Source organism: Azolla caroliniana, unplaced genomic scaffold, assembly GCF_043228905.1.
Source record: "Azolla caroliniana isolate FFs.n. ecotype wild unplaced genomic scaffold, voAzoCaro1.0.p SCAF_1, whole genome shotgun sequence".
Classification (NCBI taxonomy): domain Eukaryota; kingdom Viridiplantae; phylum Streptophyta; class Polypodiopsida; order Salviniales; family Salviniaceae; genus Azolla; species Azolla caroliniana.
Window position 1 is genome coordinate 37,316,074 of NW_028230436.1, and position 27,351 is coordinate 37,343,424.

Genomic DNA, 27,351 nt, shown 5'->3' on the forward strand with positions numbered 1-27,351 from the left:
TATTTTTTTAAGAAAATTCAATGCAAGCAGAGTTCTTGATCAAACTATCATACGCACAGGACAGCAGGCAAGTGTTTACATCATTTCTGAATGCATGTAATGGATGGTAGTTATAACTTATAGGCCGTTGGAACAAAAAATGCAATAAAATATAAATTCTGCATAAAAACATTCTCATAGAAGCAAGATATTTCATATTGAAATCCAGTGTCAGGAAATATGAAAATAGACCATTTATGTTGAAGCAGTTGCCCTGTTACTTTTGTCAATATCAAAAATGTCAATCAAACCTCCAAAAGCTTTTTCCCTTCAAACTTCAGGAATCTCCTTTCCATATTTCACAATTACAACCCATGATAACTCAAAAGACAATTCAGAGTTTTAAAATGAAGTGCTGACTCATTAATACTTGTTAGTGCTTGTCAAACAAATGTCATTATTTGAAATTATCTATCCCCACCATAACACCCACAAGAGGTGCAGCTATAATATTGATGGTAAAACACATTTCAGATTGAATCTCACCAATTAGACCCTTCTTTACATTTCTTTTCCACCCATGGTATTCATAAAGACTCCATAACGCCCATTGCATATTGCTTACCCATGACCCATAGAGTTATGAAGTAAATCTTTTATATACCATGTGAAGTCCCATTTCCCAATGAATAGTTACAATGATTCGATACAAATGGGCTCAAGGGTGGCACCAAATCCCATGGATTATTAGGTTAGTCTTATTATCTAGTCGAAGTTTCCCACCATTTTTTCTAATAATCTGCTTGTCAAGTCTTCCCACTGCCATTGATTATCCCATACCAAATAGGCAATACAGCAGAAGCTATGGAACCAATACAGTTACTGTAAATGGCATTTGAGAAAATACACTCAAAACTACCATCGAAAGAGCCTACTGTATTATTCAACTAATTCCAACTCCCCATGTACGATGTGATGGAAACAATGGGTCACAATCGTAGTAGTGAATTACTTATTTTCTTGAGCTCTGCTAGTGCTGTCTGTACAGCTTCATGCTGACTACCATCAATCAAGAGAGATATGGGTGACTCATTTGTCTGGACATAAGGGCCCTCTGATGTCTCAGAGATGAGGGCAAGAGAGAGCACATTTTCAATCACCTGTAAAAGAATACAAATATTAAATGCTTCGCTTCTGTAAAATTTCTAGTGTGAAACACATATAAGGAAAGAATCATTGAATCCACCTGTATATTCTCGCATATCAATTGACCAAGCATTCTCGCATCAGATGGTTTACATGTGGTCTCACTACTAATACTGCTTGGCACAAATTCTGACATTAATCTAACTAGACTTGATGCATCTTTATTCACACATCTGTCAGTCTCCAAGGGAATCATAACGCATGACTGATCAACAGTCTTATTAACCAAGTTTGCTTCTTTTCCAGGCTGTATAACAGTTGCTTCCTTCAGATGTATGGTGCCCATTTCATCGAAAGCTTTATCATCCTGTCTTCTACTTTTGCCAAAGCTCCATATCCAGCTCTTTTTTTTATTTGACGAATACTTTTTTTCTTTAAAAGCAGCTGCAGTCACATCAACTTTCCTTTGATCATCCAAACGCTGACAGGGTGTATGATGACCTGTAGTTGTCGCAATGTTTGGGCTGCAACTTATCACTTCCTTTGGAATCTTGACAGTAGCAGCATTCCTTTCACTAGTACACATGAATACCATATCTTCAGCACTATTATCATTCAAAAGTCGATCATGTTTAATAGTCCTGCCATGATCTACTTCTTTTTGAAGTAGAACATCAAAAGGGACACTCTTATAATCTGAATGGTGTTCCCTATGGACAAACATGGCTTCACCAGGCGTAGTGCTGCTATCATGATTCTCATCTTTCTGCTTTGAACTCTCGTAGCAAACTCCCTTACCATCTGCACATTTGTTTCTAAATTGTAGTCTTGTTAAACCATCAGAAACGAACTCTTCAACAGAATAGCTAATGTGATTTCCAAGTAGCGCACAACTTGAACCTACCTGTTTACTATTGCAGGAAAATGCATTAGTTTCTTGCTTTGATTCCTTAAATGAAATGATCTCAGAAATATTGGTACAGTTCAAATCTTCCATGTGTACAGCTTTCAGTTTTTGCAACACAGAATTCTTCCACTTCTCTTCCCAATAGGATTCAGGAAAAGCCTTTCTAAGGACATCAGGTGAAAACTTATTTGGAGAAGGAGAAAAGGAAGAAGGAGATTTATTTACAGGCTGTGTTTTCTTCCCATTTAACATAGTTTCATGTGGATAAGTATGTGGCCTCCCATGAGCAACTTCCCCAATAAATGGAGCCAAAATCTTGGCACTCTCAATTAGCATCTCAATATCAACATTTTGGGGAAAATTCAGGAGTTTCTGTAGGCAGTCTGTTGCGTTCGACATAGCAATCATTATCCACCTTAGGTAAACAACCATAGAAACGGACAGTGCCAAAATAAAATCTTTTCTGCCATCTGAATCTTTACTCACCAAGAAGATAGCATCCCATAAAATCAATAATTTTTTAAGATCAAACTCACGACCAAAAAGAACTCGAATCCATCTCAATGCGAAGAACTGAGGTTCCACACCAAGTTCTTTAAGATGATTATAGAGGGGCAAATCAAAAGCAGCCAAAGCCTTATAGATCAAAGAAGAAACTTCAAGGGCTGAAGATAGGCCACTTCTAGAACTTACAACATTGTTAGCTAGAAAGTAATCTGCCATGTTAACTCCACCATTTCCACACATTAATGCATCAAACATTGAATAAGCATCATGTTCCACAAACCTTCCTGCTAAGAGAATACCAAGTTCTCCTTCAGCTCCATATGTATCATTACCGAGCACCATGATTCTCAAGGCAAATCTTACCTCATCCAAATCGAGTTCATGACAAGTGATTCTTGCTAATAAATCTATATCAACATGAATGTCTGACCCATCAACAGTGGTAACAGTTTTAGAATAATGAAATTTTTGACCCCTTTTCTGCTTTCCTTCATTCTCACATGTTTTTAGTTCCACATAAAATGGCTCCTCAAACCTATCATCAAAGAGATCTTCATATCTTTCTTTCACTTCATGAAAGTGCATAACATCACAATAAAGAACATACAGTAGAGGCGCAAGTAGTTCATGCATCCCTGCAAACGAAGGTGAAAATTGGCAATCGCTAGATTAGAAACCAAAATTGCTGGAAATAAGAATTAATTAATATGATTCCACTTAGAAGTAGATATACCTTGTCGATAGCTGTAGGTTGTGTTCATAAGAGACCAAACCAGAAGAATCCTCCTTAACATTGCCTGACAAACAGGGCTCTGAAAGAATTGTCCATGCTCAGGATACAACCTTGTAAGATCTGTGTCGATAGTTTCCTCTAGCTCTGCTATCTGAAAATAGCGTGACCAAAGACTTTCTGAAACAAATGCCACACAAATATTTAGAGCCAATCTAAATCTCAATGTACCTTCATGCATAAAAAAAGCAAAGATTAATGCTAATGAATTAGACAAATCTCTAATGATGCATCCACATGATATACTGCTCTGCTATCTGAAAATTGCATGACCAAAGACTTTCTGAAACAAATGGCACACAAATTTTTAGAGCCAATCTAAATCTCATTTTAATTTCATGTATAAAAAAGCCAAGATTCATGCTAATGAATTAGACAAATCATCAACTTGTAATGATGCATCCACATGATATACTGGAGTCAATACAATGAACATGTGCACAGTAGATTCCTGTTGTAATTGTGAATAACGTCCACATTGCTGAGCATGCCAACAATGCATTTATGAATATTAATAGGTAGCATAGCAAAACATGTAAATTTAAAATGACACTTCATCGCATATTGAGAGCAAGAAACAAGTCAGTATTTCATGTGCTCTCCAAAATGTGCTACACCTATGGGAAGATTTTGTGCCTGCGTTTTCTCTATCTCTATTTATGATCAGCTTCCCTTAGTTTACCAAATGGTGGAGAAGACAAGCGTCTCCACAACAAACAACTCCACAACGGAAAGAGAAGGAAAAAAACCCGTTGCCAAGCTGACCATTGACAGGGATCAACTAGCTGACAACAGGATATCAATTCGCACACTTTTCAGCATTTGTACATATACTTGTTTTTTTTTGTTTTTCTTATTACGTGTATTTATTCCTTGAATCATTTACCTTCTATAGATGCTAGAGATATCTCACTAACCCAAACCCTACCCCACAAGCCTATGCCAACCCAATTTTTGTCTATCCCATACTACTCCTGGTGGGGTCCAACACATGATTGGACTCAAGAAAGCATAAAGAAGTGAATATTTTAGAATGAGCCGGCTTCACCCTACCCCACAAGCCTATGCCAACCCGATTTTTGTCTATCCCATACTACTCCTGGCGGGGTCCAACACATGACTGGACTCAAGCAAGTATGAAGAAGTGAATATTTTTGAATGAACTGGCTTCCTTAATGTATCTCTAATCCCTTGAACATTCCAGACAACAGCCTACCATACCATTTGCTAATTGTCCTCTCTATAGCCTTTCAATGACAACTATAATCCAGTGGTACATATGCCCATAAAACATTGGTCAAGTTACTAAACTTTCCAAGTGAAAATATTTAACAAGTCTAGCAACTTTTGCCAAAATTTTCACTAACGCTGATTGAAAGATTTAACATGCATTAGCTTACCTGGATCTTGGGATAGAGGGTTGTCGACTTTAGACTGGTGCGGTTTATGAGGATCCTCTGCAGCATGAGGATCAATAAGCAATCTTCTCCTAAGATCTGCATATCTGATGTGCACTTTCATTTGTTACATTGAATTTATGTCTAAATGATAAAATGAATATATGCACATTAAATTTACGTGTTCGTTATTTTATGTTGAAGCCTAGAATTTGAAATGAATGTACTGAGATTCTACATTTTAACAATGAATATAATATACTAAATTTTAGATTGAACCCTAAATTTTACACTGTATATGCACCCAAAAATTAATGTACTCCTAGATTTTATATTTAAAGCCTGAAGTATGAGCTAAGCCCAGAAATTCACATTCAATATCCGTCCAGCATCAACATTTGAAGCCTAAAATTTACACTATCATAAAGCCCAAATTACATTAAAAATATGCTTAGCATTTACATCAAACCTGAAATTTTACCTGCGCCGTCCATCTGCAGCAGCTCTCCGAAGCTGTTCAATTGATGATGATGAGGGCAAAACGCCTAGTCTAAGTCTCCACAGGAGACCTCTCAGAACACCCTTCCATGCCCATTCTGAAGCTTCATTCTCACCATTGTTTCTCGAATCGTTATGCGGCGGGAATGGTAATGAACTCTGATTCATAGTAATCGCTTAAAGAAAGGCCTAGCTTTCACACAGATTCATCTCCTCCCCCCCTCTCTCTCTCTCTCTCTCTCTCTCCTCCCCCCCTCTGTGTGCACACAAATTCTTCCCTTCTGCCACAGAAATAAGTAATCTGCATTCAAAACGGAACATTGGCTCAATAAATGTATGTATTTCTTCTTCTTCTTCTAATTTTATTTCTTCCTTAAGAATGGTTTTGAAAATGTAATGGAAGCTTTCGTGGGCCGTCGCCACCGTACATAATGCTCTGTTCCCCTTTTTTAATAGGAATGCCGTGAAAACGGCAGCCACCACCAACCCAACCCAACCACACACACACACATGTATGTATGTATGTATGTGTGTACATACTTCACTTCTCTCCGACCAACTGAACGATAAGCTTCTGCCACTCGGACTGATAACTCGGGGTGTATGCAAAGCATCCGAGTATCGCATCACACTCATGATAAATCTCCATTGCTTCGTGTGCGTGTGCGCGCGTGTGTGTGTATAATGTACGAGTGTCGAACACACATTGACTTTAGGTTCCCACGTTCAACCAAACCCTTTGATGCTTTAAGTGCATTGATCTAGAAGCACACCAGTGATAAGTTTGCACTTCCAACCAAAACCTCGGTGTGTAGAGTGTACCCGTATCGCACAAATCCTTAATTGAATCTTCATTAACGATTTATTGAAATTTTGTTCAAAAATTGTTCAAAGTGCACATATGTATATACTCGGCTCCATGGAGCACGTGCTCTATATAGATCATGAGAAAATTTTGCAATACATGAAACGATAGTTTCGTTCGCTACAAAATGCACACTAGGAGACAATAATGTGTACCATGAGTAAATGGTTTTTTATTTGGACCTTGTTGAGGATACACCATGATCCACTCCTTAGAAGACTTGACACACTTTTCTAGGGGCCAAATGTAACATACAAATTCATCTCCCATCATGGTCTACAAAAAACCCCAACTCTATACTACTTACATTTTAATGTGGATATTTTAAGAGACCACATTTCCTTTGAGAAACAAATTGGTTTTGCCTTTAGAATTAAAGAAAGTGTGGTATAGAGAATTCCGCAGGCCACCATTCTAATGCTTAACCTAACATTTTATTGGTTTTCTTGATGCCACGATGGTGATTGCTATATGATAATTGGTTTGCATTTTACATGGGTTGATTTTCAGGATGCACATCAAGTGCATGTGAATGCATCCTTCATTTTAGCTAATACTAAATTGTTTGACTTCCTTGGTATTCACATTACCAAGTTATCCTTGTATATATAAACGTGTTCCTATTTGGTTTCAGCTTTAGTCCATGGATAACCACATCAATATTTTGTTGGATTGCATCCCTGATTAGCACATGATGTGATACATGAATTTCAACTTACTATGTCCATTACGAGCTTCAACAGAAGAGAAATTCAAATTGACAAACATTTGGCTGTCATGAAGTAATCCTTTCATTGAAAGCAAGTAGCATGGATAGGAAATCACTTGCTCAACCAATCAAAGAATGCATGAACCAAATGTGTTAAGAAGTACAAGCTTGAACAATAGATTGTTGCAAAGAAGATACAACAAGGAAACATTGAAGATTCCATGATGAAAGATTTCACTAAAATACATTGAGGGAAATTTTAAGTTGAAGATAACTTTGAAGAAACTGATGACCCTATATAGCCTGCTTAGAAGAAGAGGATGAATATAACGTCGTTACGTGTGTCATCCGTTGTACTTGCAAACATGTCATAGCAAGTCACATATGTGAAATTGAACTTCTATATGTATATGGAAAGAAACATTTGGCTCTCGAGTCTTGACAATATATCACTCTCCTTCCCCCTCTCTTCCCATATGTTGTTGGATTCCCAAATCTACCAAGGTTTCATCTTCACATGGTAGGCTTTCATTGCTCACACACCTCAACTAGGCAAACAAGAAACTCATTTATTTATATAGCTGAATCTATGAGGGTTTGATCTTCACATGGCAAGCTTTTATTTGCTTACACAACCTCAATCGGGGAACAAAACAACTCATCTATCTCTTAATCTATCTACATGCACATATTCAATGATTGTTGTTTTTGTTTTGCAAGCAAGCAATAATAAAACAGAAGCCAATGGAATTGGGTGCACATGCAAGAAACAAGAACACAACACATGGGGGGTAGAGTGTCATTCGAGGACACGACACCCACACCCACACCCACACTCGGCACGAAACTGTCCTGGTTTAGTTTGGTTTGGTTCTGTCCCCTCTTCTCTTCTGCTCGCTCACTCCACTAGCTGACTACAACTCCTCTTCTCTTCTGCTCGGTGGATGATGGATACACACACACAAAATCTCTCATGGACCAATTTTAGCCTTTAAGAAGACGTTAATATATCTTTCTTTCTTTCTTTCTTTCTCTCTCTCTCTCTGGCCATATCTGCGAGCTATGGCGTCTCTTTGCGCCTCTACGTTTTCCAAAGATTGCATCGTGTCTTCTTCTTCTTCCTCTCCATCATTTTGCTCGCTCATCTTGAACCAAGCCTTCCACCATCCTATCTGCACCAGGTCTAAGCTCTCTCCTCCTTCTAGAAGAAATCTCTGCGCTGCCTCAGCGTTTCGGAAACGCTACAATGAGAACTTGCCACCTGGAGCTCACGAGATGGTGGATGAAGAGAGTGGAGAAATTGTGCTTCATTTTGGTGTGGAAGATGATGACAGGCTTCCCTCTGATGATCAGCTGCGATGGAAACCTACCAAATATGCAAAGCCAGGAGACATCTCAGAAGATGCTTGGTATAAAATCCTGCAGTCAAATCCGTCAACAGGTCATCACACACACACACACACACTTTACGTCTGTTCTGTCACCACATCTCCTTCCTTTCTTCACCCTAATGCTTATAAATATTTCTTTCGTTCTCTTTAGTATAGGTATATGCTCATACTGTTGCTAATACATCATTCGTTCATTTTCTCTCACTGTTTAACATAGGTATACACATGTACACTTCATACATTAACTTTTGATAGCTATGAACTATCCCAATTCATCACATTTAAACCACATATTTGCATACTGTTTTCATTCTTTAAGCATTTGTTGTGGTAGAACTCGTTTGGATGATACATTAGAAAATGTTTCAAAAGATAGAATGTGGATGATCTTTTAGAGCTTTTAAGTGATGCTATGCATCATGTAATGATCGAGGAAAGGTTGGTGTAATCATTAAGGATGAATTGGGAAGATGCTAAGAGGACAAAGTTAGAATACTACATTGCAAATATCAACCCTGATTGTTGGTCTCAATATATGGCAAGAATGCCTATTGATCGTATCCAACATTATCTAATTACCAATATGAGTAGTAATGCTTGTAGAGCCCTCACACTACTTCACACTTGATCTCCCAAGTTAGGTATTGAAGTTGCATCATGGTATCAAAATGTAACAAATTTGAGGGCATGTAAAGTATACAATGAACGCATGGTAGAGGATGAATGACACTTGCTCTTCACATGCTCGGCATATAGTGTAGTTCGCTCAAGATATGATGACATATTAAGAGGGAGTGATAACTTAAGTGCCATACTTAAGACACCACCTAGAAGGCTGAGCTAAGAGGTGTATGCCTTATTCATGCATAGAGACTTTGTGCTTCAAGGTATGAATACCCCTTCTTAGGAAGGAGACACATATCAAGAACACATGTATACTCTGGTCCCATAGGTCAAAACTGGCCTCTTTATGGACGATAAAAATTTCTAATTCTAATTCTAATTGTTGTCTGGTCATTGTTTGATGACCACGACAGGTTTTTTATTCCATGATTAGAAACTGAGTATCTGAATTCAGAATCCCATCGTTAAACAATTCAGATGGTTGTAACATTCACGTATGTTTTTTGTTGAACCTGATCTATTTTAACTATAAACTTTTGTTGATCCCTTTTTCCCTTCCAACTAGTGTGTCACTTAAGTAAATACACATACAGGGGATCCATTATAGATTGGTCACCTTCTGATAACCATTAACTATTCATAGTCCACTCATAGAAACTGCGTATCTGAATAGAATTTTGATTTGTTATGAAATTCATGTGATGGAAACATTCACTATATTTAATTTATTATCAAAATTTGCAGGTCACAAGCATTTGTTTTTTTAACATTCATTTACTTAAATTGTTTCTTTACCGTTAATGTACAGAAAACATTTGCAAGATCAGTGTGGAGGTAGTATACCGTCAGCTTTCATATTGAATTTTCTGGTCTACATAATAAAAATTTAAGAAGATTACAAGCAAGCGACTTCGTTTCATGAAATGCACCCACTTTGCATGGCCTGAAATTCACACACGCACACACACACACACACACACATATATATGTGATCAATCTTTGTAGATTAGGAAGTTCAACTTTGCTAGACATTCATTTCTCAGGTTTGTGGTGTGACTTCTACCTGGTTCAAATGACATGGTGATGCTATGTAATGGATTGTATAGTTATATATATATATATATATATATATATATATATATATCTTTAGTTGGTAATAGTGCAATGACATAAAGAGAAGTTTAATTAGTTCACAATGCCACTATAAAACTACAGATAAAACAGCCAGTTTTCCTGAAGATGCTTCCCGAACCTCCTCAAGACCAAAGAACAACGAGTTGTTGAAGAAGAAAAGCTATCTTGATGGCCGTTCTGGCACCCCAAGTAAAGGTTTATTTAGCAAGTTGAAAGTGCAAACGTTGAGAAGCAAGAAAAATATGGCATCAAGTGCGCCAGGTCAGGTACTATCAACTTCAAGTTCGGGAGAGAAGAAGGTGAATAACTACCTTTGGGATGATGAAACTGAGGAAGATAAGAAGATTGGTAAATTCAGAAATGTTCCTAAGTTTGAAAGGGTAGATGATGAAGGCCCATGGTCAGAAACATCAAGTCACCGTTTGAGAAGCAAGGAACCAAGTGAAAGCAGGAAGGAAAATATAGTATCAGGTCCAGCAAGTGAGAAATCTTTTCAAAGTAAACGGAATTCAAAGTCTGGGAGCTATAAAGAAGTGGTTGCTGATGATTTCTTTAGCATAAGAACTTTCAAAGATATAGGAGCTAATGACTTGATTATTAAATCAATAAATGCCATGGAAGTGACACGCCCTTCTCAAATTCAGGTAATTCCATTGTGTATGCACATGGATAAAGTTTTATTTATGAGCATTTTACAGATCTTTGATTGAATGATGTCATTTCTGATCCCTTTGATTTGGTATTGCTTTGGTAAGAGATTAACTTATTTGTGGGACTGATAATAAAAGAGATTTTGTTTTATGTCACAAGATCTAGGTGAATGTGTCATGTCTGGAAAATACCATTGATATCTATGGTTAACATAAAGTTCCTTCAGAAATTTGCCATGAACACTCTTCTCTTCTCTTACCATATGCTCATTTATCTCATCGGATCTCTAGATTTTACTTTTCAAGAGTTTTCTTACCTGCAGGCAATGGCACATAAACATATTTTAGAAGGGCGTAGCTGCATACTGGCTGACCAAACGGGGTCTGGAAAAACTTTGGCCTATTTAACTCCACTATTTCAACGTTTTGTATTGGAGGAGGGAGAGGGTAGTAGTAAATCTTTTCCAAAGAAACCAAGATGCCTAATTATGGTCCCAACCAGCGAGCTTGCCGCACAGGTCTCTTTTTAATTCATATTGTTGAACATATATCCTTGTTTTGTTTTTATCCTTTAGTGTTCCTGGTATTATTATGATTGTTGAAGACTCCAATTTATAATCAAAGATATCCCTTTCTATACTTGTCATAGGTACTCAGTGTTTGCAGATCATTTTCTAGGGGAGGAGCTATGTTGAAGTCCATGGTTGCAACTGGTGGATTCAAGCTGAAGACACAAATAGAAGCTCTAGGAGATAGTCCTGATATTGTAATTGCTACACCTGGGCGCTTCCTTCAACTTTTCAATTCTGGAAGCTTGGAGCTTGACAATATCAAAAGGTTAAATTCGTATTCTAAGTGGGATAAAAAACTCTGGAGTGCCCTTGATTTCTTCATTTGTTTCCCCAAATGCCCCTAGTCAATCCCCGAAAGATGAAAAAAAGAGACAAATTGAGTCTGTAATTTTGCTTGAATAGCACATATGATTGAGGAAATGGAATTGCACTTGACCAAGGGGATTTATGGAAATAGAAACTAAGGGACACTTGGGGAAATGAAGAAGTCAGAGTTTTTCCCTTTAACTATCCTAGTCTATGGTGAACAGGAAATTGACAAATGGACTTAAACTGCATGGGTTGTGTAGTGTCATTTTGGATGAAGTGGATGTTCTGTTCGATGATCCCGAATTTTCTGACACCTTAGAGAAGATCGAAACCTCGACTCCTGTCAAAACACAGTACATTCATGTAACTGCAACATTGCCTGTTGATGTGTGTGATGCAATTTTGGAAAATCACCCAACTTCTATTCCATTGATGGGTCCAGGTTTGCACTGTACAGCTACTGGACTCCAGGAGGTATATGTGCTGATTTGATAATATGGTGTGCTCATACAAATCTTTGAAGTGATTAGGGTCTCTTTAAAAACCATGCTTTATTTCAGGTGTTGGTAGATTGTAGTGGTGAAGGAGAAAAGACTCCAGAATCGGCATACGAAAATAAGAAAAAAGCATTAGTACAGCTTGTTGAGCAACAACCGGTCTCAAAGACCATACTATTTTGCAACAAGGTGTGCGATGTTCTAGTTTGTGCTTCCTTTTGTGGTGTGTTCGCAGCTGAAATATATAGTAAACACATCTTAACTCCTGAACTTTTAACCTGATTTGTTTGAGTATAGTCTCTCATGTTAAATATCTGTTTTTGCTATCGTTTGTGCATGTGTGTGTACATATGCCATTGAGTATATATACTGGACATGCAGCTATTTATATGCATGCATTTTTATGCATTCAGGTACATTAATTTATGTTGAGATGCTCATTCCAAATATGATTAATACGCTCTTGGTATATATTTAGAGTGCTCAAAATTCAGTCTGTTATACGAAATATTTTGCAATGAAATGGCATGTCGAAAATTGTTTATATGGTACCTTTGAATATTTAATTTTCTTCCTGTGTAATTAAGTTCAGACTAAAGTTTGTGTTGATGGAGTCACATAATATGGTCACCTGGAAACTAGTGGGAGGGTTTTAGATGGGAATAATGGAAATGCCCCATTGATTATGAACCCCGTCCTTGTTAACAAGGCTCATTTTTGTTAAATTTTCTACCTTCTCATTTTCTTTTCTTGGAGATTATTTTCTTTCTTTCTAGATGTGTCAGTCCAAACTCTCTACTTTATGCTCAGTAAGGCACATAATATACTCACCGGAAAAAGAAGGCATATATTACAATTTGTGATAAGGTAGAATGGGAGGGCACATCCACCAGGTTTTTTAACAATCTTATCCAGATCTTGTTTATATGTTATGCATATGGATAGAAATTACGCACTTCATTTTGGAGAGTTTTCGTAAACTGTAACTTAAGTTAACACTTGTCATTAATAGAATATATGGCTTGTGTTAGATGCTGTGCATAAAGTGAACTTGTAATTGATTTGACATTTGGCAGATTGAAACTTGTAGAAAGGTCGAGAATGCATTGAAGAGAATAGACAGAAAAGGATCAAAATTATCGGTGCTTCCCTATCATGCAGCTCTCTCACTCGAAGCACGCATTCAGAATATGCAGCAATTTATAAAAGCTGAAAGTAGTAACTTGTCCAAGTTTCTGGTTTGTACAGACAGGTACCAGCATTTTTCTGTCATCTTTATCGAGCATCTTTTTTGTTACCACCCTCCTGTGGGTTTTTTTGTTGATTTGACTCAAGCGAGCAACGTGTATGTCATATTTGTATTGATTCTTTTGTCTATTTGTCTATTGTTAGCAAGGTTTATGTATCCTCCTATTGATTTTTTGTTGATTTGAATATGCCAGAGCATCCCGAGGCTTGGATATGGTAGATGTAGAACATGTTGTACTTTTTGATTTCCCAAGAGACCCCAGTGAATATGTGCGGAGAGTTGGAAGAACAGCCCGAGCTGGTGGTGTTGGCAAAGCATTTGTGTTTGTCGTGGGAAAACAGGTTTCCCTTGCACGAAAGATCATGGTTAGGAATGAGAAGGGACACCCTATTCATACTGTACCGGCACACACATATTAAAAGCTGAAGTGGGTTTTATTTTTGTGGAGTGAATTAAATAATACTGGTATTGCTAATTATGCGAGGCAGAGTAGTGTATCCTCTAATCACCGATGATTCAGAGTCTTCAGAAGGGTGGATAGTGCTTAAGCTTTAACAAACTTGAAATAACGACCTCTAATGCAGCCACCCTTTTGGTTGGAGGTGATACTATCAGAGAATACGAATTCTCAAGGGACTCAGGTTCTTTCCAAGTTTTCAGGGAGGAGTTAAGAACAGGAAATATTTTCCCAGGAAGTAGGATTCAAGGTGCAACTAGGATAACGGCATTTGTACAGAACTAAGTGAAAATGGTGCAACTTTTTCTTTTGGAAAAAGAAACACGAGAATCTGTATTACATCGACCTAATTAAAATCTGCAGCCAATTGGTTTACTTCCAAGGGTATAGTTCTAGAATCCAGATGTTCATGCAGTTAATAATTATAACATGACCCTCCTCAACTTAACCATTGTATGATGAATCATATGATGTATGATATGCCGAACTAAATAAAATTATTAAGTACATCAGTAAGGTTTTAGATGAGAAAGATATTGATTAGTTGCTTTCACTCGTAGTATTAGTATATTAAAGACGTATCGTGGTGGTATGCATGTGTTCTTAGCAAATATGCTAATAGGAAAAAGCAATACAGTCTAACTCTATTAAGTTGCTATAGTGAATATCTTCTAGATAATGAGTCATACTGAGTGATACAAATGATTCAAAGATTAGGTTAGCAAGGAAAAGAACCAAATAGTTAAATGCTCCTAACTCAACTATGGATCAGGAATCTATTTTCTCTTGTTCACTAGAAGGTTCTCCCTTGTCTTACATCTTGTAACAAGTGCAGGGCGTCAAATCCAATGATGGAACAAATGTGGCTTTTACAAGATGTGGATCCTTAGGTATGCTTTACAAATATAATATGCTCAAATCAATGATGTGCCAAACATCCAAGAGTACGGAATAGAAAATATTCATGATTATAACTGCTTCTTTACTCTGTTATCTATTTTGGAGAAGCTTCCATCTGCATATATCAATGATATTGAACCAAAATTTAGTTGTCTTTTGTAATCCATGATATTTTAAATTTATGTTGGGTGTCGTGACTTGACTTACAGAAATTTGCCCCCAAGATGTACCTAGGTTTTGCCAAAATTTTGCTTATATTCATTTTCCAAAAGAGATTGTGGATGTTGGAACTTTAAGGTTATGGACTTCTAAGTCATTTCCATCCTTGAGAAGTACAGTCTTTTACATTTGCAAACATCCAAAATCCACTCTTGGGATAAGGATCTACTTCTTTGTTATGAGCATTTGTCATAAATGATACTATACATTACATGTGATATAGTGACCCACAATAGTTAGTCATTGATTTGAATTACCATTAGTAAAATAAACCTCCATTTAGTAGTGATACTACCGATGAAGGCTTAAGCTTACCAAGCTTTTGCTTTTTATGTTAGTTATTGGCCTTGAAGGTGAGCAACAATTGTAGTTAAATGGTTAGCCATACAATCCTAATTGTCAAAGTGGTTTGTTTGTTTTGGTTGAGGTTTGTGTGACGTTGACAAATTCTAGAGTGCCCATGCTATGGAGATGCAAAAAAATTAGGGAAAATGGATCCTTGCTATGAATAATGACCTAGAGTCCATTGGAAGAATCAGTTGTGGAACCATGTGCAGCTATTTGAAGAAAAGTACACATTATTGTCAAAGTGGATTTATAGGGAAAAGATACTCATGCTAATAACCTAAAGTACAAAATTTGAGTATTGATTTTGATGAAATCTTCTATTTGACCACTAAGGTTACAATGGTGCATAAAATTGTGGCCAAGGAGGATGAGTTTAAGCATAAGGACTTGAAAACTATGTTTCTTCACGATTACAATAGATTATATTTTGTTGTTTGTGCCCAAGAGGAGGCCAAATTTGATTCCCTCCTATGAAAGAGGGCTATTATTATTATTATTATTATTATTATTATTCATTTGTAGGTTTCATGCTATGTCGACATTGGGACATGGCGTCAAGTTAGTGGTGGGATGGTAGGGCGGAGGTTGACAAACAAAGATGGTGTTAACAACGAAAGCAAGCGGAGAGTAGGGGTTTTGAGGTAAGTGATAGTGTGGTAAGGTAAGGTCAGTCGGTGCCTCCCTCCTCCATAAGTGATAGATAGTGGGTGCATTGCATTGCATTGTATGGTCGGGTTCAGAGTGAGTGTGGTCCTTTTTTGGTGGGATTAGATATAGATAGTCTTAGATAGAGATGTCAGTCACTTAAGTCATCATGAAATTGCATTCATCAGAAGCGGAAAGTTGATGCAGATGCAGATGCAGATGTCCGGTTGGTTGGGTGGACAAAAAAGCAAAGGCGTCCGTCCGTCCGTCCGTCCGTCCGTCCGGCAAGCACAGAACAGAAGGAGGAGGAACAAACACTTGCACTTCTGAAGAAAGAAAAAAAGGTTGAGCTCTCACAAAAGAGCCCCACCCCATACCATACCATACCATACCATACCATACCATACCATACCCAACAAGCCTGACACAACACAGCCAGACAGACAGACAGCGTCCATGGCCTCTTCTTCCTCTCCCTCTCCCTCTGGAGCTACCATCTCAGACATTTATCAGAAGGCCAGGCACTCCCTTCTCGTCGTCCGCGATGGCATCGAACGACTGGAACGCCTCGAATCTTCTTCTTCTTCTTCTTCTTCATCCTCCTCCTCTGCTTCTTCAAAGCCTTTTGGTGCTTCCGTTTCTTCTCTGGATGTCTCCAACTCGGACCTTGCACAGCAAACCAAAAGAGATCTCTCTCAGCTCCAACAGTACAGTCTCGAGATGGAGCAGCTTTGGCGTTCTCAGATCGCTAAGCCTCATCGAGATCTATGGAAACGGTGGGTTCTATTGATGCCTTCTGCCTCTCTATTCGCTTATTTTGATTCAGATATTGGTTATTGCGTCAATTTCAAGATTTCCTGGACCAAGGCGTTCACCATCAAGATTCCGTGGATCAAGGCTTAATTTTGGGCAGAATTAGGGACAGTTGGAATCGTCTCTTCCCTTTCCTTTTTCTGCGCACAATTAGTTGTTGATTGACCTGTGAAAACTGATGCTAATAATTCCATCAATTCCATGCAAGAAACTTGGTGCTGCCTTTTCTGTATACTGAAGAACAAAGGCTAGTTGGTAGATTTTGTGTTTATCACGAATGAATAAAACCTAGATCTAATCAGATGCGGAAATATAATTCTGAGACCTCACAATTTAGAACTTGCAGTCCGACAAAAATAATAAGGAATCCCCTGTCACCTTTTGCTTCAAGTCTTAAAGATCTACGCACAGAACAATCACGATTTAATAAGGCTAGGAATCTGAGGACATCCAATCTGATGAAACTAGGCTTGAATAAAGATCCGTTTCCTTGTAGTAAGTCTATGATAACATGAATTCTCATTCAGGCCACTTTTATGTTTCGATCTCCAGCATTCAATTTTGGATCTGGGTATGGATGTTCACACCCAGAAACTAGTATAATACTTATAAAGAGAAATCTGAACTCTGGAACGCACTTAAGACCTGTCTGTTTTGATTCCAGTTGTGGTTTTATGAGGAACTTTAAAACCATCTGACAAAAAAAAAATTCATCATTTAGGTTCCTGCTCAACTTCACATACTCTATTTGTTTTCTTTTAAGCAACCTGCAACAGAACATGGTAATAGTTAATGATTCAATCTCATGCAATGTTTGGGATAGACAGTCATGGAATGCAGGGTAGATTTTAGGTTCCGTCATTTGGATAAGTTTTTCTGCTATGCAAAAGTTGATAATTCTATCCCTTGCATTGTTCTGGCATTGCGATGTTTAGGATAGGCAGTCATGGACTGTAGGGTAGATTTTAGGTTCTGTCATTTGGATAAGTCATTTTGCTACGAAAAGGTTGATTATACTATCCCTTGCATCATGCAAGTTCTGGGGTTGCGATGTTTGGGATAGGCAGTCATGGAATCTAGGGTAGATTTTAGGTTCCATCATTTGGAAAACTCGTTTTGCTGTGCAAAAGTTGATTATTCTATCCCCTTGCATTATGCAAGTTCTGGGGTTGCAATCCATAGTTATGGATGATAAGGTTGGTGTGAATTGTCATTAGCTTCTCAAATTCCTATGCTTGCTTTCTTGTTTTGCTAAATCTTCTGATGAATTGTTAATCGCTGTGCAGAAAGGTAGAACAAATCGCAGAGGAAGCTGATTCTTTGAAGATGGCTTTTGATAAATATCTAGGCAGGCAAAATAGGCGACAATTAGAGGCAAAACAAAGGGCAGAACTATTCCAAAGGACAGTAAGATTCTAGAAACTCTCTCTCTCTCTGTCAAATTTTCAATTACTGTTTACCTAGTTTACATGTGTTATACTCAGAGAGGAGATGCAAGTGAAGGAGCCCGGATTATACAAGTCTATGACGCAGAGATGCAAGCATTGCAATCTACAAAGAATTCTTCTAGGATGCTTGAAGAGGCATATGCAACAGGTGTAGCCATTCTTGCTAAGTATTCAGAGCAAGGTGACAGATTAAAGGTGATTGTCCATTTGTTTTCTCAGATTTGAGTTGAATTTGCTATAAGTAAAGCAGTTCCATTGAAATGATTTGCATATGTCTGATGTCAATGCAGCGTGCCCAGCGTAAGGCTCTGGACATATTGAACACAGTTGGATTGTCGAATTCTGTGCTTAAATTGATAGAGAGGAGGCACCGAGTTGATAAGTGGATATCGTATGTTGGTATGGCGATTACTGTGATCATTGTGTTTGGGCTTTGGTTCTGGTTAAGGTGAATGCCATTAAAGCGTAACTACACAGAAGGGATTTTTGGAATCTAAGAATAACAATTGATCTGATCCAGAGATAAATTTTTGGGAAGAATTATGTTGATGATAAGAGCAAACATTTTCCATAGATCTTTGGTCATTTGTGAAATGCAAGGTGTATCTGTATAAGTAATCAAATGCCAAACTTTATATTCAGCTGTAATTATTATCATCACAGCATCAGGTTCTTTTGATGTATATATAAAATCTGGGTTAGGCAGCTTTTTGAACCCATTCCAGAGGTAAGCAAAGTCAAACTTGATAATATATTTTATTCTCTATGGATTTACTGCCCTGAAGGCTAATGCGATGGTGTGCAAATTCATCTCTTTCTCCACATTATTATGACCATTTCATTTTGAAAGGATTTTTTTTTCATCGTGGTACATGAACAAGCACGACCACCACATCTTGCTTGCTGAAAATGTAGCTTCTTGAATCCGTGATCTAACTGTGGAGGATATGAGTTTCTGTAGCCGTGTTTAATGTATTATGTTTATTTCTATTTGCTGTGACCCAAAATGAGGGGTGTAAAGTAAAAGCAGAAACACAATCTTAACAAAGCAGAGTAGAGGGAGTGCTAGAAACACAACCTTAAAATGTCTTTGTGAAATTGTTACTTTGTTACAACTTATTGCCACAATGGATTATTTCTCTGTTTAAAATATGGTGCATGGAAGCACCATGTCTAGCTTTGAAATCACTTTGAAGCACCATGCACTTTGAAATGGAAGGTCTGCAAGGATGTGACTATTTTAAAGGATGAGGAGACACACCACCAACCAATCCATGTACGTTAACAAAGTGCAAGAAGGAAAAAAAAAGCAAAAGCAGATTTGTATCCTTGCGTTGTGGCAAGGCACATGAAACACATGAAACACAAATGCCTTGTTGCAATGCTACCTGAGCTGATATTGCAGAAATACACAAAAAAGACATTGACCCTTGCATGGCATAGACATCCAAATGGAACAAGGATGCTAAGGGAAGGAAATTGTAATATTTGCTTTGCTTCACTAACGGAAACCCAAGCTGTTGGGATACCTACAAGTAAATCATGAGATTCTCCAATCACATCATCATCTCATCCCAATGCAGTTTAACATGAGAAGTGCATAGCTGAGCGATCAGTCACTTATTGTTAGCATGATCTTGAAATTGAAACCTGAGATGCACATGCTACCTTAGTCATGAGATCTTGGATGAAAATCATTTCACGCAATGCTATGGTGTCAAGCATTCATGCGTGTCCGGCAAGTATTCCCCCACCAATTAGTTCATGCAAGCTCCCCATATACATACATACATATATGTGCGCTCTCGAATATCATATATGTACAGTATATTGAAGCGTATACATACATAGAGGAAGTAGCGGCCCTTTGAAAAATATAGATAGCGTTGAGGCGATGAATGCCTTCAGCACCAGCTAAATTTGGGGGTGGGCACTGGGCCCTACTCGGTGACCCGCGGGATAGAGATATGATTGTATTCGGTTTACCTGTGGGAGCTCTCTCTCTGTCTCGTATATTATTAGCTCTTTAATTTTCCCGAGGGACGCCATGCCTGCGAAAGCCATGGATTTCTTATGGCAGGAGTTCTTCAGAGATCCTTCTCAATTCTGGGACAATCGAAACACTAAGGTAAGCAACCATAATGATTTACTTGCGTTCCTTTTTTTTACGAACCCTCCTAGCTTGTTTCACCGTAGCCGAAACTTCACCCACAGAGAAGCACAAAGTCACCTGATTTTAGACATAAGCTGTCAAAGAGACCCCTGTGGGTCCATGGCTTCCATAATCCACCATGGGTTCAAGCTTTAGATCTGAATAAGGTAACATTACAAAGCTCCAGTCTGCAATATGAAGACCATTCTTCTCTTTTAAACCTCATAAGGTCATGTGGGAAAAGTAAGGATCTGCACAAGATCAGAAATATCCATTACGATCTTTTAGACAAGAAGAATGTAGATTTAATGAAGGAAATTTGTTTGGGTACGGCATTGTTAAGTACATATGCAAAGTGTGGTGCTTGGGAAGAAGCAAGAAAATTATTTGAAAAGCTTCATGTTCGAGATGTGGTCTCATGGACTGCCGTCATAGCCGCATATGTTCAACAAGGTATGGCTAATGATGCTTTGGAATGCTTTTATCGTATGAAAGATGAAGGAGTCAACCCAGACGTGGTAACTTATATTTGCATCTTGAAAGCTTGTGGCATTCTTGGATCTACGCACATTGGAGAACACATAGATACCGAGGTCAGAAGGCTAGGATTATTTCAAAAAAACCCTATGCTTGGAAATGCATTGGTAGATATGTATGCCAAATGTGGTGATATAGGGAAGGCACAAGAAGTGTTTGAAAAACTTCCTGTTCAAGATGTTGTATCCTGGAATGCATTGATTAGCGGATATGTCAAGGAAAAGCTTCTCAATGAAGCTTTGGAATGCTTTTGGAAGATGAAGAAACTAGGGGTATATCCAGATGCGGTCACTTATACTTGCATTTTGAAGATCTGTGGCATGGTTGCATCCCTTGAGATTGGGGAGAAGATACATGCCAAGATTAAAAAGCAAGGATTATTGCAAAGAGACATTTTGCTTGGCAATACATTAGTAGACATGTATGTGAAGTGCGGAGCGCCTGAAAGAGCACAAGAAGTTTTTGAAGAGCTTCCAGTGCGTAATATTGTGTCTTGGACTGCAATGATGGCTGGATTTGCCCATTTAGGTGAAGCTAAAGTAGTGTTAGGTCTCTTTGAAATGGTGAAAGCAGAAGGCATTGCCCCAGACTTAGTTATGTTTCTTATTTTGTTGAGCGCGTGTAATCATGCGGGGCTTTTAGAAGAGGGAGAGAAATGGTTTGAGGAGATGTGTAATGTTTATTCTTTTACTCCAACAGTAGAACATTACACTTGTATGATCGATCTATATAGCCGCAAAGGACGTATTGAAAAGGCCAATGCTCTCCTTGATAGGGTATCATCTTCTGATCGTCTGCAGCTATTGTTAGCTATACTAGGTGTGTGTTTCAAAGAGGGAAATGTAAATCTTGGGGAATGGGCCTTTGAGCAATCAGTAGAGATAGATGAAAAGTGCGTTGTTGCATATGTGAGCATGGAAAATTTATATGCTACTGCTGGTATGCACATAGGGAAATGAAATCAAACTTTCGAGAATGAAACATTGAACATTATTTACCTATTTTTTTCATTTTGCTAATGACATCTATGCTTATTGTACATGCATAACACCAAGAAGGATATCTTAAAATTCAGTGGATTAGTAGTCTGATAACCTAAAAAGTCTTTTCATATTGTTGCCAACTAGAGTCCTTCCCAATCCCTCTAATCTTGATTATCTCATGAATTCCTTCATGTTGCAATAACATATTATGACATTCTTTGTCTTTGAGGAACATTTCATAAAATCTATGCAATGCAAAGTTTACCCCATCCATCACACTTTGTTTGAATAATAAATATTGTGCCACATCAAAGAGTCATCTTACCAAGATAAAAAACATTATCAATGTCTTTGAGCGATCTTGGCAAGTCAAATTCTTTTGACATGTATTCATTTAACCAAGCTTCAAGTACTACAAAGCTCCATATCTTTTCTTTTTCTGAAAAAGTCTTGTGACCCCTTTGTGACATACCAAAAAAGAGTGGATCCCGATTCCCAAGTTTGTAATCTTGCAATTGCAAAAACTCAAACCAAATGACAATAAACCAACATGATTTGAACATTTAAAAAATTGGGAATATTTGTCTTTGCTTCACTTGTTGACACCATATATGTATAATGTAATTATGGTTCTCCCACCTCCCCTTTACGCATACACACATCCTACCAATGAAGAGAACCTAAATGATGTCTTGAATATGACCATTATTATACATGTGGGTTGGAACTGGAGGCTTGAAGGAAATCCAATGAAGAGGAACCTAAATAATGTCATGAATATGGCTATTATTATAAATGTGGCTTGAAAAAAATCGAGAAGTCCCTTTTGTCTTTACAAGTGTTTGTCCACAGAAATAGATGGAGTTTCACTTATTAAAACAACTAGACTTGTGTTATTTATGAAAAGTATTATCAAAAGAGTATATGCTTTTACCATATTTTCTTCCATCATTTAGGTAATAATACAAAATAAACACAAGACCTTTTAAACCTATGTTTTCCTAATATTAAATAATTTCTCACAAAAGAGCTACTCTCAAACTTCCTTTTGCATTATTTATGAAGAACATTATCGGAAGAATAGTGTGCATTTACCATACTTTCTTCCATCATTTAAGTAATGATATAAAATAAACACAAGACCTTTTAAACCTATGTTTTCCTAATACTAAATAATTGCTCACAAAAGAACTACTCTCAAACTAGCCAAATAAGATACATGGTAATTCATGTCTCTTAAAAGTTAAATAATGTCATGGTGGACAGAAGAAAGTGCAAAAGGGAAACTAAAAATAGGTTTAAAAAATAACATAACACATCACACCATTCGTACATATCTTTGTCGGTATGTTTCTTGATCCAGTTAAAATATGATGGGTAAAAGGTAGCTTCAGGTCGTGTCCACCATTTCTAATTTTGTTTTGCTTCCAAATTCCAAATTCCATTGGATGCGACCACTAACAAGATATATGCAATTATTTGTTCCAAAACATAATAAATCTAAATTCTAACCCCCTTAGAGTGCCAATGTTTAAGTTGTTCATTGTGGGTCTTTGTTTCCTTATCCATGGATGGTTTTGTCCCCATGCTTATATTGATAAAGATTGTTCCATATAGTATGCTCTTTTGCAAAAGCTTGTTTGCATATGCAATGTCCGAAATGAAGATGTGTGCTAAAATAGTGGACGCACACATATATATCTGAGTTTGATCTAGGATACGTGCCATAATTTAATGTAGTTAATGAATGTTATTTTTAAGTCTATTTTCATGTGGAGTTATATAAGCAATTTAATTACCCGTTATTTGCTATCGTTATACGCCTACGAATGATCATTTGTTATTGTTTTAGCATCACATGAAACATGCGTTGAATATCGAAAACTTATTTCACTTAGAGCATTAGCTAAGTGGTTAGGCAATAATTGGTTGTAAGCACTTTGAAGACCAAGGCCCATGGTAATAACAAAGTAGTTTCGATATTTTTTGAGTATTTATTGAAAGCTTTATGCATTTGCATGTTTGGTTGCTACCAGCTTGTACGTTTGATAATGAACCTTGCATTTTTGTGACTTGAGATTTGCACATTTCCACTACATCAAATTCGGTGGATATTGTCTCCATCAATACGATAGGTTAATTTATTAAACAACAATCCTCCAATGTACAAGCTTTTTCAAATACTTTCGGAACCTTATGAAAGTATGCTTTGTCTTTTTGTGAAGTTTATTTGTTCATGCTTCACAAGATGCATGTGAAAGTGCTTAGGACGATGAACACACTCTCAACAAGCCCATATATGCATCCAAATCAATGTTTTTCAAGCATTAAAAACACAACAAAGGTGGTGAAATTAAGCATTTGGGATTTGGCTTTACTAAACCTTGTTGAAAGTGACCACTTAATCTTCACAAGGATGGATGGATTGATTTACAACAATGATAGAGTATACATATTCATTCCAAGAGCCATTCATGTATGGGTAGCGCTTTAGATGATTTTGGAATCTGTGAACATAGAAAGATAAATGAAATCATTGGGGCAAATAGTGAAACTATATGCTATGTTATTTACTTTTGACAACTTCTAACAACAACAATTGGTTACCTTGATTATTTCCTACTTTATATGCATTTTAATTCATCAAGTTAGAATAGATTACATGAAGCATCCCTTAAATTTGTGCTATTATACACATGAATATTAGATGTAAAGCATTCCTTAAAGTCCAAACTATCCATTATAGTTAAACCAAGTTTTTATTGGTAGAAAATAACTATGAATGGACCTTGCATTGTGGTACCTGTTATTGAGTTCGAATAAAGGAGGATTACAAGTCATGTAAACATTAGAATCAAGATGAGTGGCACGTTGTAAACTTTGTAACTCTTCCTAGCCAGTAAAGCATTTGATTGACATGGGAAAACAAAGGCTTTAATCTTCTTGGTTGTTTTGTTTTGTTTTGCAACACATCTCGATTCTCAACATGGAAATATCATGATGGTATCAAACAAAATTGTAAAACTATGACTTGGGAGGACATATATGATGTTAATGCCACATTACAAAAGGTCAAATGTAAATTTAATCGATAAAAGTCTACTATGGAATCAATGAAAATGCTTAAGTTAATTGGTTGAGGCAACAGTTCACGACAAATGAATTAATGGAGATGAGAAGGTGAAGGATGCATTTACACGTAGTAGCGAGTTGGATGGACACGAAAAGTTATGGTAGTTTTAAGTTTGCGATAGGGTTGTTAATTAGAAGCAAAGGGGTTGGTAACATCAAATGTTGAACATCATGGTTCCACTTTTGGAATTATTAGTATTATTATGTTTAAGGTTCTATCCATACAACGATGTGAAATGGGGCTCACTATGAAGACACATTAATATGTATTGCAATATTTCAACTTTCAAGCATGAAATATAGAGTAAAGGTTGTGTAAACATTAATCATGGAAATGGTGCATGTATTAAGTACATTTGAAGCTCTCCCCTTGATAAATCTCCCACTTGTGTGTGCATTATATAATTGACGGTCGTCATGGCCTTCCTCACTTTCCTTAGTTTCAATTTCCTAAGTAAGTATTTTGACCTCAATAACAAGATGATTGATATACATATATAAAGTATTAACCATATTGATAACTTAATAAGTTACTCTTAATGAAATAATAAACTTGGCCAAAGTGTATTCATCAAGACTAGCACTAATGATGTTCTATAGACATTTTCTTCAAAATTTAACATAACCTCATTACTCCAAGTGAATTAGTGTAGGTGACTATTAAAAGTGTGGATTGCATTTTGGCATGTATCTATAGTTAATACAAGATTGACTAGAGTATTTGAAGAAAAAATAGGAGATTTGGTATTAAAAAGCATCAAGGGCATTTTGGAGTTTCCTTTTAAAGATATAAGCTCATATGTTGCGTTGTCTAATAATATTCTCTCTCTTTCTCTCTTTAGAGTATTCTTTTAAGTAAAAATACTGGACATATTAAAAGAAGACGATGCTATGAAGAAACTCTTGCTGTCAATATAAAATAGGGAAAAGTACCAGGATACCCCTGGAAGTTCGTCTATTTACCAAAATGCCCATGGAAGTTCCAAATTTACCAAACTACCCTTATGTCCAAATCTTTATAATTACTTTATAAAGTGTAATTTTTTGGACATAGGGATAGTTTGGTAAATTTGGAACTTCCAAGGGCATTCTGGTAAATAGACGAACTTCCAGGGGTATCTTGGTACTTTTCCCTATAAAATATTATATTGTTGATCGATCGAATTACAAGGTAAAGTGTCTAAGGTGTGCCATTATTAAATTAAGACTATAGTTAGCATAAAAGTAAGTTCGCCGAGGACTCTCTGAGTGTACAAGGTCCCAAATAGGGTCAATGTTAGCCTCTTCTTGTGGACGGATGGATGGAGGGACGGACGGTAGAAGATATATAATTATAATTATAATCTAATTATGTATATAAGGTGCCCATAAACCCACTTCCAAAAAAATGAATTTGTCTGTCATTCATACAAAAGGCCACCGAGACCCTCAGGATATAATCCCACCTCACTTGTAATTCATTATTATGTTGTAACCAACTTCCTGAATGGTGATTATCATTCGTTACATTTTTAGGTTGCGTGATTCTCCTCAAAGCAGCGCGCGGTTGCCAGACTTGACAATCACTGTAGTAGTCTGTAACGAACAACTATGTACAGTACAATACCCTAATTACTCTTCCTCCGATGTCACAGTCTGCATTTCACCCCCCCAACACTTCTGCTCCTCTACACTCCCAACTCCTAAATTATTTCAATCTCTTTCACCTGAATCCACCAATCTAATCAGACTTTCCAAATTTTGAAGCTCACTCCAATCATGGACTCTCTCACCATTACCTCAAGTGTCATAAATATTTTATCGCCATCCCAATTGCCTAATATCGAGTCCATGGAAAATTACTAGCCAGCCTGGTTATGTATGGCCAAATTGGGCAGATTTGAAAAGAATCTCAGGCCGCTACTTTTATGACCTTTCTTCTTCTTCTTCTTTTTTGACCGGTTCATCCGACGACTCATATAATATGCTCTAACAAGAAGAAGCGCGCCAATCGAAAACCTAGTAACTCTTGAAACGTGAGTGTTTTTCTCGGATCAATGGTAACTTTACGACCTGCAATTTCTCACACGCCCATTTACTAGGTTTAGTTTGATGGATTCATCGATCTCCGACACTTTTCACATACATATGTACATACATGATACTAGTTAATAACACACATTCAAATATCATACATACATTACATACATACATACGTGCATGAGATCTTCTTGAACAGACAGTCTGAGTCTCGTTTTCTCTTCTTCATCTTCCAGCCTTATTTCGGACCCTGCAACAACCCACTATTTCTCATGCATACAACTGAATGTCAAGCATAAAGTAAGTACCGCCTCCAATTCGTGTAATTTCTCGTATCATGTTTATCAACGCAACTGAGACTTATCGTATATTAATAATTACTCTTCAAATGTCTCTAACGTCATGGATATTATTATTATTATTTAAAGTTATAGGTTCAACGCATTTCATCTTGAAGTCTTTGTGTGTCACATA

The 27,351-nt window shown here is 37.1% G+C and overlaps 4 protein-coding genes across 4 annotated transcripts; 3 read left to right on the forward strand and 1 right to left on the reverse strand.

The window, feature by feature from the left end:
* Window positions 1–293: 293 nt before the first annotated feature.
* Window positions 294–5,473, reverse strand: LOC147870360 (uncharacterized). Its single transcript, XM_087339241.1, has 5 exons — window positions 5,208–5,473; window positions 4,730–4,833; window positions 3,273–3,449; window positions 1,226–3,174; window positions 294–1,139 (listed from the first exon to the last, which is right to left on the reverse strand). Exons 1-5 carry the CDS (start codon window positions 5,390–5,392, stop codon window positions 969–971), a joined length of 2,586 nt encoding a protein of 861 aa, XP_087195367.1. The 5' UTR covers window positions 5,393–5,473; the 3' UTR covers window positions 294–968.
* Window positions 5,474–7,830: 2,357 nt separating this feature from the next.
* Window positions 7,831–14,089, forward strand: LOC147870361 (DEA(D/H)-box RNA helicase family protein). The gene is made up of 8 exons (XM_087339251.1): window positions 7,831–8,239; window positions 10,029–10,591; window positions 10,921–11,115; window positions 11,247–11,434; window positions 11,739–11,952; window positions 12,039–12,164; window positions 13,052–13,227; window positions 13,418–14,089. The coding sequence occupies exons 1-8, from the start codon at window positions 7,861–7,863 to the stop codon at window positions 13,641–13,643; spliced, it is 2,067 nt and encodes a 688-aa protein (XP_087195377.1). The 5' UTR covers window positions 7,831–7,860; the 3' UTR covers window positions 13,644–14,089.
* Window positions 14,090–16,229: 2,140 nt separating this feature from the next.
* LOC147870362 (membrin-11-like) lies at window positions 16,230–18,874 on the forward strand. Its single transcript, XM_087339262.1, has 4 exons — window positions 16,230–16,569; window positions 17,893–18,013; window positions 18,091–18,249; window positions 18,345–18,874. The coding sequence occupies exons 1-4, from the start codon at window positions 16,250–16,252 to the stop codon at window positions 18,504–18,506; spliced, it is 762 nt and encodes a 253-aa protein (XP_087195388.1). The 5' UTR covers window positions 16,230–16,249; the 3' UTR covers window positions 18,507–18,874.
* Window positions 18,875–20,003: 1,129 nt separating this feature from the next.
* On the forward strand, window positions 20,004–21,753 carry LOC147870363 (pentatricopeptide repeat-containing protein At2g34400-like). Its single transcript, XM_087339270.1, has 2 exons — window positions 20,004–20,182; window positions 20,269–21,753. The coding sequence occupies exons 1-2, from the start codon at window positions 20,102–20,104 to the stop codon at window positions 21,700–21,702; spliced, it is 1,515 nt and encodes a 504-aa protein (XP_087195396.1). The 5' UTR covers window positions 20,004–20,101; the 3' UTR covers window positions 21,703–21,753.
* Window positions 21,754–27,351: the final 5,598 nt, after the last annotated feature.